Genomic DNA, 8,719 nt, shown 5'->3' with positions numbered 1-8,719 from the left:
AGAAACTGATTTATTATATTCAAGTCACACCTAGCACTTTCCCAGCCCACCTACTAACAAATTAAGCTCAGGCTTTAAGTTATGCTCAGTGACAAAGAAGACTGTAATAAATACAAAGCTCGAGAGACATGCTCATAGCATGGCTTAACTGACAAATATAGCTCAGTCTTGGGTCTTGTATCATTGTGTGTTGACTTGAACTGCATTGCCACATGAATCTGGAAATATAAAGTCTGCTAAGCAAATAAGTAAGAGGCTCCTGTTGTCCTTGACCCAGCTTCTGCTAAAACCCTATTGAGCCATCAACATCTGCAAGATAACTAATGTTTTTTTTTTGGCTTCAGAGCATTCAGAAAACTAATTTCATATTTTAAAGCTCTAATTCAAAGGTGCTCTCCAAATGCACATGAGCTCGAACCTGACATCCAACGATATAGCTCCTATCCTTACATTTGTATCATTTTTCTAAGCAACAGGAAAAAGGTGGGGGATATACACCATCTACACACTAGAGAAATACACATCACGACATCATCCAGGAAACTGTGATTAGTAAATATAGTGATACGGAGAAATTACCTTTGCTTTTGCCTTTGTGCTGATCTAAGAGATGTTCCGTCCGCGTTCTTGTAATTAATTCAACATTGGAAGCACAATATACCTATATCCGCAAGAATAAAAATGAAAATATTGCACTATTTGTTAAATTATTTGTCAAATGGTAAACTCTTATACATATGCCTATTTTCAGTAATGACCTGAAAAAAAAACAGTGTACAAAATACAAGCATGAGTAATTGTGCCCACTGAACCTGCATTGCATCACTTCTATAGTTCTGGTAACCTTTCCCCGAATTCTTATTCTTTTTAGACACTGCCAGCTCGTAATGAAACAGGGTCTCTGCACCTCAATGCATTAAGCACAGGACGGCTGAGGCTCTACACAGGGGCATGGTGATTTTGTTTCTGTTAGATGTAATGCAATAATGACACATTCACCGAATTTGCTAGAAATATCACACTGATTCTATATTCCAATTCTCTTAAGTTACAGCATGAGATGCATTATATTACATCATAAATGGATCATGGGGCATTGTTTATGTAAATGAATCACTTTAAAAAACATTTTCTCCATCAAGCATATTTTATTGCACAGGCTCTCACTGAAACTTATTCTAAGCTACACTTAGACTTTGTTACATTGGAGTTAGTGATATCAGTTGAGGGGTTGCACAGGGCTATCCATGTAAACAAAAAGCCCCATGCACTGGGGTTCAGCAGGCTTGTACCCACCATGTAAACATTTTCAATGAGTGACCATTCAGTTAGTTAGGATCAGTGGACAGCGGAATGCTTAAAAGTACTGTGATTATATAAATCATTTCTGTTTCTAAACGTACATCCTCATCTCACCTTCCTTTCCCCCACTTCCTTCACTGTTAATATGCTCAGTCCACACTCTTATTCTCTTGATCATTCTGAAGTCTACAATTATTCAATGTTTATGTAGTGTGCCAGTACATAAAAAATGTATGTTTCTGCTTACTGTCAATGTTATCACCCACATATTACAATTATATGATGTATTAATGGAACCTCAAAATCATGTATGTGATATAATGTACTCTGGAGTGAAAGCCTGCTTTGGCATCACTGTACGTAAATGGATTTTACTTCTGTAAGATATTACTTCATTATATACAACTGAGTTGTGTTTCTGTGCTTTGCATTTGCAATATTGTAAAAGTGGAGTTTTTGTCTTCATACTTCTGTTGAAAAGTGGTTCTAAGCCCAGCTGGACTTTCCAGGTAAGTAAATGCAAATAAATAAAAAAAATCCTTGATGACCAGTCATGAGCATCCCACTATTGCCTTAATTAGCTTAGTTTTCTAGTTTGGTTTTTAGATGAGGTACCTTCTTTGTGGAGTCTGTGTACCCCCCATGTATCCATATATATACTACTGTGAGATGCTCCAGTTTCCACCCACATTCCAAACACATGCTGTAGGCGAAAGGCCAAACCTCCAACATGCGTGTGCGTGTGTGTGTGTGTGTATGTGTGCGTGCGTACGTGTGTGCTTGTGTGTACGTGTGTGTGTTGAAGTCTATACAGGATTATTAGATTTTTTTTCTTGTCTTACACTCACTGAAGGGAAGGGCTTCAGGTTCATGAAAAACCATGAACTGGATTAAGCGGATAATGGCTGAATAAATGAATAAACAAATAACCATTAGTACATACAACTGGACAGTACTGACTTTTATTCAGTCTAGGATCATGACAGCCCAGTGATAACACAGGTCTCCCAACAGCAGGATATGATTTAACAACATTTAAGTTTCAGTTTATCTGAGGACTATGCTGCAAATACAAATACATAACATAAAGTTTCTGTTTTATGCATGCTTAGACTGTAACATTCCTGTTTCACATGCACTTAAGTTTTCACTAACTCAAAAGAAAGCCACTAAAAGTACATTATTATTTATTTTATTATTTATTTATTATCATTTGTAGACCAGGAAAGTCCACTGGGTCAGGGACCCATTTTCATTGAAGGTCTGGGAGAAAAGCCCCACAATGCATTACAGAGACAAACAATGTGTTAACAATAAAAATGAAAAAGTACTACATGCATGACAGGCAGTAAAACATATTACTACTTACAGTTCTATAGGATTATAATAGTAAGCACTGGGAATCATTCCATAGGTTAAACTGTTACATCAGTAGAAAAAGCAAGGAGTATGGTACAGTAGTTACCTTGGTGACAGTATAGCGATTCTGTTAGTAGGTGTAGATTAGTTTTTGTGAAGAGAGGGTATACAGTGTTTGGTGAAATGTGCTGTTTAAGGGGGCTTGTAACTAAGGCAGGTGCAGGATGGATTCTTTAGGAAATTAGTTTTTAGGGCTACTTTGAAGTTTTTTGGGTGGTCAATTTCAGTTATTTCAGATGGTAGATTGCTCCATAGTCTGGCGATGGAATGTGAGAAGAGGCATTGCCCGGCTCCTTTGTTGAGTTTTGTTACAGAAAGCATGAGTTTGCTGGATGATCTTAGTGTTCTTCTAGGGGTGTACGTTTGTAGGATTGAACTGAGGGCAGTGCATTCATTAGGTTTATAGATTAGTTTGTGGGCCAAGGTTAGTTGGGTATAATGCAGCTGGTGGGAGAATTCTAGCCATTTTAGTTCAGTGATTGCCTGGCAGTGATGAGAACGGTTTGTTTTTTGAGAGACAAAATCGGCTATTTTGTTATTACAGGAGTGTAATTTATTATTAAGGTTGTGTGAAGATTAGTAAAGATGATGCTGCCATATAGAAGGGAAGGGATGAGTAAGGTTTGGCTAGTTTTGTTTTGGTATATTTATCTATGTAGAGTTTGTGATGATAAAGTTTTCCTAGTTTGAAGTGGGTTTTCTTTATTGCATTTAGGATGTGAAGTTTGTAGGTGAGTTTGTTATCTATTGTTATTCCTAATAGTTTGGCTGTCTGCACCACTTCTATTTGTGTGCCATCTTTGGCTAGGATTTTGAAGTCAGTATTAAGTGATTTTGTAGAGAAAAGTAAAAGTTTTGTTTTTTTGGGGTTTAGCATAAGTTGTGCATTAATAAGCCAGGATTCGATAGAGGTAAAAGCTTGCTGTGTGACTGTAAGGAGATCTGAGAAGTTGTCGGAGGTGGATATCAGTGTTGAATCACTGGCGTATTGGATGAGTTTCTGGATTAGAGGGGCTTTATGCAGGTCGTTGATGAAAATATTGAACAATAGTGGACCTAAAATGGATCCTTGTGGTACTCCTGTACTGCTGGGTAGGTAATTGGATTGTACATTTAGCCACTTTACTGATTGTTCCCTGTTATGTACGTAAGAGGTAAACCGATTGATGGATTTTGGGGAGCAGCCTAGTTTAGATAGTTGATTTATTAACTTGGTATGTGACTCTGTGTCAAAGGCCTTAGATAGGTCCAGTAAGATTACTGAGGTAGGATGCCCTACATCTAAAGCTTTGTTGATAGTGTCAGTGAAAGAGAGTAGGGCAGTGATAGTGCTATGCCTTGGATGAAAACCATGTTGGGTAGGGGATAGAAGAGCATTAAAGGATAGGTATTTAATTAGTTGTGAATGGATATATTTTTCCAAGATTTTTGATAGTGGTGAGAGTATAGAGATAGGGTGGTAGTTAGAAAGCTCCTGGGAGTTTACCCCTTTATGTAGTGGGGTAATAATGGATTTTTTCCATAGGATTCAGAGAGAGCGATTTATGAGAATGGTAACTGGGTATGCTACTGCGGTAGCTGCTAGCTGTAGATATTCTGGTGGAAGATTATCTGTAGATAGTGAGCAAGGTTTGAGTTGTTTTAAGAGTTTCAAGATCAAGGAGGTTGGTACAGGCTGGATAGTGAAGGAGTTAGTAGGAGGAGTATTAGTGTAGTCTGCAGAGGAGGGGTGTGTTCACTAGATAAAGGAGGGTGTGAGTTTGTGCTATTTGGGTAGTCTTTGAGTAGTTTTTGAATGGTGGAGATGAAATGGGTGTTAAACTCTTGGGAAATTTGTTGTGGTGTTTTTTCAAGTGTAGGGGATGGGTTTTGGATGGTGCCTGGGTTAAGTAAAGAAGAGACAGATTTCCAAAATTTTTGGGATTTTTATGAAAGGTAGACAGTTTAGTGGAGAAATAATCTCTTTTATCCTGTAAAACTAGCTTTTTTGATTTGTTGCGGAGTTGTTTGTAGTGTAGTTCATTTTGTGTTGTTCTATCTCTGAGACATATTTTCTATGCTTTGTTTCTAAGACAGATAGTTTCTTTGGTTTGTTTTGTTAACCAGGGGGCATGATTAGTTTTAGTTCGTTTAGTACATATTGGAGCTAGGCTGTTAAGAGAATCTAAGAAAAGTTTGTTGAAATAGTCAACTGCTTCATCTAACGGGAGTGTTTTTAATGGGTTCCAGTTATGGGAGTTTAGGATATTTATGAAGTTATTTTTGTTAAAGTGGGCAAGGTTCCTGGAGGTTCTATATGAGTGTGTTTTAATTGTTTGAGGGTGAGTCCTGTAGGTATATGCTGGGAGATGGTCACTTAGTGTATTTGGTAGGGTGCCTGAGTCTATATAGTTTTGGGGGTGGGTTACTATAGCAATAACCCACGCCTGGGTGTGGGTAATGCTGGATTTACCCACGGTTGGTGTGGTTTGGTCAAGAGGGCAAAGCCCGAGTGGCCAAACAAAGACAATCGTGGGTAAGTCCAGCATTACCCACACCCAGAAGTGGGTTATTGCTATTATACAATGACATTACTTAAGAAAAAAAATAATTGCTTTTCTTAAATAATGGCATTGTATAATGCCTCCTTGCTGCCCTTCCGCAGCTGTCTTGTATTCTGCGGCAGTTCTGATGTACTGCGCATGTGTATGCTTACGCAGTACATCAGAGCTGTGGGCAAAAGCAACGGAGAAAGCAAGATCTCCGTTGCTTTTTACAAACTGTCTCGCTATGTTAAAGGAGTTTAACATAGTGAGACAGCTTTGTCTGGCTATGTTAAACCCATTTAACATAGCGAGACAGTTTTGAAAAATGCAACGGAGAAAGCAAGATTTCCGTTGCTTTTTAAAGTGTCTCGCTATGTTAAAGGAGTTTAACATAGCGAGACAGCTTTAAAAAAAGCAACAGAGCATCTCAGTTGCTTTTTTAAAAGCTGTATTGCTATGGTAAACCCATTTAACATAGTGAGACACCTTTAAAAAAAGCAACGGAGATAGGAAGATCTCCCTTACTTTTTTTAAAGCTGTCTCACTATGTTAAACTCGTTTAACATAGTGAGACAGGTTGTAAAAAGCAATGGAGATCTTGTGTTTTACGTTGCTATAAAAAAAAAGAGTTATACTAATGGAAAAAGTCCGGGCAACCGGATCTTTTTCCATTACTATAACTCTGATTTACAATGTGCATGCTGACCAATCAGCATGCACGTTTTGGAATATTAATGGGGGGGGGGGTAGGGTTGCCACCTTTTCAAATGGCCAAAGTGGGACATTTCCAGTACAAACATCAGATTTTACAGGAAGGATATAACTTAACTTTTTTGCCTAAATAAAAGCTTATTCTTGTAGCATTTTAGTTGTTTATTCTGTTTCTTATAACATTTAGGTATTTTAGGTACAGGATAAGTGTTTTATGCAACTATTACATAAAATATAGGAAATAATTTTGTTCTAAAATCTCAGGACATTTGCCATTTTTTAAATTTTTTGTCAGGACACAACGGACTGTAGTGGGACAGGTGGTAACCCTAGGGGGGGGTCATTGTATAATAGTATCCAATCAAGGGTAGATTCAGAGTCTGTTGATAGACAATAAGTAGGTGTAATGATGAGTTGAGTGAAACTATGAAGGTTTATGCTGTGTGCTGGGGAGGGGGTGTTTAATTTTAACCAATTAATATTGGTGTCTCCTAGAATTATAGTTTCATGCAGTTTATTTTATTTATTATATTTTATTTATTTTATTTATGAATTTAAATATTTATATTTTATTTACTTTATTTATTATAAATCAACTATGTTGAAAAGGCTACTGATAATTTATTGAAACTTTGAAAAACAGAATATTGTAATTTGTTGCAATTCAGTGTGCATTCCTCTATGCTCTGTGTATTGTCTTTTACAAAACATCATACAAAGCTACACAGATATTTGACCTTTGCTCATTAGGACTTCAGTTTGGTTTATCCATCTATATCTTAGTCCTTACTTGAAGTCAAAATCTAGTGTTGTAACTTCACCATGGGAGTAAGTGTCACATTAGACCCACTGCATTGTAATCTCAGGTAGGTAAAGGACAAAGAGACAGACAGAAGAACCCCTTATATACATATTAACAATTTTCTGGGAAGGTAAATTTCACAATGCTTCAAAAGGAAAGGTATCTTTTACAGCTGTTCTGTGGTTAATTGTTAGTACATTGATTATTAAAATTATTTTCCCTCATTGAACATGTTTAAAATCTGAGTGTGTTAAACTGATACAGGTATGGTAAATCATTGGCAAAGCACAATGTTGCTAACAATTGCATACATATTTAAGAACCTGCGTGTTTTAAGTCCCTGTGGATTCTGTGAAGATGGAGCCCCTTACTGCAGCAATAGGAGCAAGGGAGTGGAACTGACTGCTTTTCTACTGTGACAGAGCTGTCTTTGGAGACTTATTTATTTATTACATCTGTTACCTGGATAAGTATGCTAATGCAATGACCCTATTCAGCTACAGCCTGAGCTTACTATGCAAACACTGTAATTTACATGTGATTACTGTTCACATACAACATTTATTACACTTATGGATGACAAGACATGGTTAGCAGCCACAGTTACATATTAGTAGAATAATATAGTTCAGAATAAAACTACAACTAGAATTACGAAAGGTGAACAATACATTGCTGAAATGTGTGGCCAAAATGCATCTGGACAAAGGTAATGTGGATGATCTACATCTACACTGATGCTACTCTGTCACAGGGATAATGAGATTAAGGATCATGTTAAGTACTCACATATGACGTTAGCGACATTTACTTTGAAACTTGTAAGAAGAAGAAGAATTTGTGTCCCAGAATGAGGAGGATTGTGAAGGTTACAAATGCAAGGCAGACTATGGCAAACTATACTAATCAGAAAAGAGCTAACAATGTACTTTTATTTTATTGGGTCTTATAACCAGACAACCCAAAACACACTGTTGTGGTTTGAGTCCTAGTAGGTCGAGTAGTAGATTCTGCCAGATGTCCAAGTTTGCTACATGCTAAGAGTATTCTTTGAAAATGATTACTCTGTTGAAACAGTCAAACAATGAACACCATTCCTTGATGATAAACAAATATCTAGACTAAAGGACTTAAAGTTTAAATGATTGTAGCCAGTTATCTTGAAAGTCTTCTTCCTACTGGTGTGAACCTTTTCGCTGATTCAGGACTGACAATGGACAGTGTATCTCAGCTTGTATCACAGGATCATAGGATCACAGGAAGTACAAGGCTGTTGAGTCACAAGACCATTTACTGGATCACAGGAAGTACAAGGCTGTTGAGTCACAAGACCATTTACTGGATCACAGGAAGTACACGGCTGTTGAGTCACAAGACCATTTACTGGATCACAGGAAGTACAAAGCTGTTGAGTCACAAGAACATTTACTGGATCACAGGAAGTACAAGGCTGTTGAGTCACAAGACCATTTATTCCTTGTTAATACTTACACTCACGCTGCACACACCCCCCTTTTAAAGACGGGTAAATCAGTTCTGGGACCAATCCAATCATCCAGGTTTAACCTGAAGGAAGCTACATTGTCACTTAGTTTAACTTGCAGAGGGAAGTTTGTTCCACAGGTGGGATAGGCACTGAGTAATAAACTTGTCTCTCCAGAGTGTTTTGTTTACATTCTGGTGGATATTTAAGTCTCTAATTCTGTTATTAATGGAGCTATTTGACTTGTGAAGATACATGATATCAAGAAGGACAGGGTCCCTAATGGTGTGGAATGCAAGGCATAGATCAACAAGCAAGCACCTATTAGAAACCAAATAAAGGGATAATGCTTCAAGCTGTTCCTGATAGTGCACAAACTATTTCTATTCTTTGTTGATAGCCTCTGGTGCCTTTCCAGTTGTTTAATATGGCTAGAAAGGTAAATTTCAAAGGGGGGCACTATATTTAATAATTCAT

At 37.4% G+C, this 8,719-nt stretch overlaps 1 protein-coding gene across 2 annotated transcripts in view; it reads right to left on the bottom strand.

The window, feature by feature from the left end:
- Window positions 1-8,719, bottom strand: part of ANKRD13B (ankyrin repeat domain 13B) — a 1,471,566-nt gene that overhangs the window by 252,928 nt on the left and 1,209,919 nt on the right. For both annotated transcript variants that reach the window (XM_044054460.1, XM_044054461.1), the window contains exon 8: window positions 580-661. In XM_044054460.1, coding sequence (XP_043910395.1) covers window positions 580-661 — 82 coding nt within the window. The remainder of the gene's footprint in view (window positions 1-579; window positions 662-8,719) is intronic.

This window comes from Protopterus annectens, chromosome 13.part0 (genome assembly GCF_019279795.1).
Source record: "Protopterus annectens isolate FY-2018-M chromosome 13.part0, PAN1.0, whole genome shotgun sequence".
NCBI lineage: Eukaryota > Metazoa > Chordata > Ceratodontiformes > Protopteridae > Protopterus > Protopterus annectens.
The sequence above is the reverse complement of the archived record's forward strand: the minus strand, read 5'-3'. Positions and strand labels throughout refer to the sequence as shown.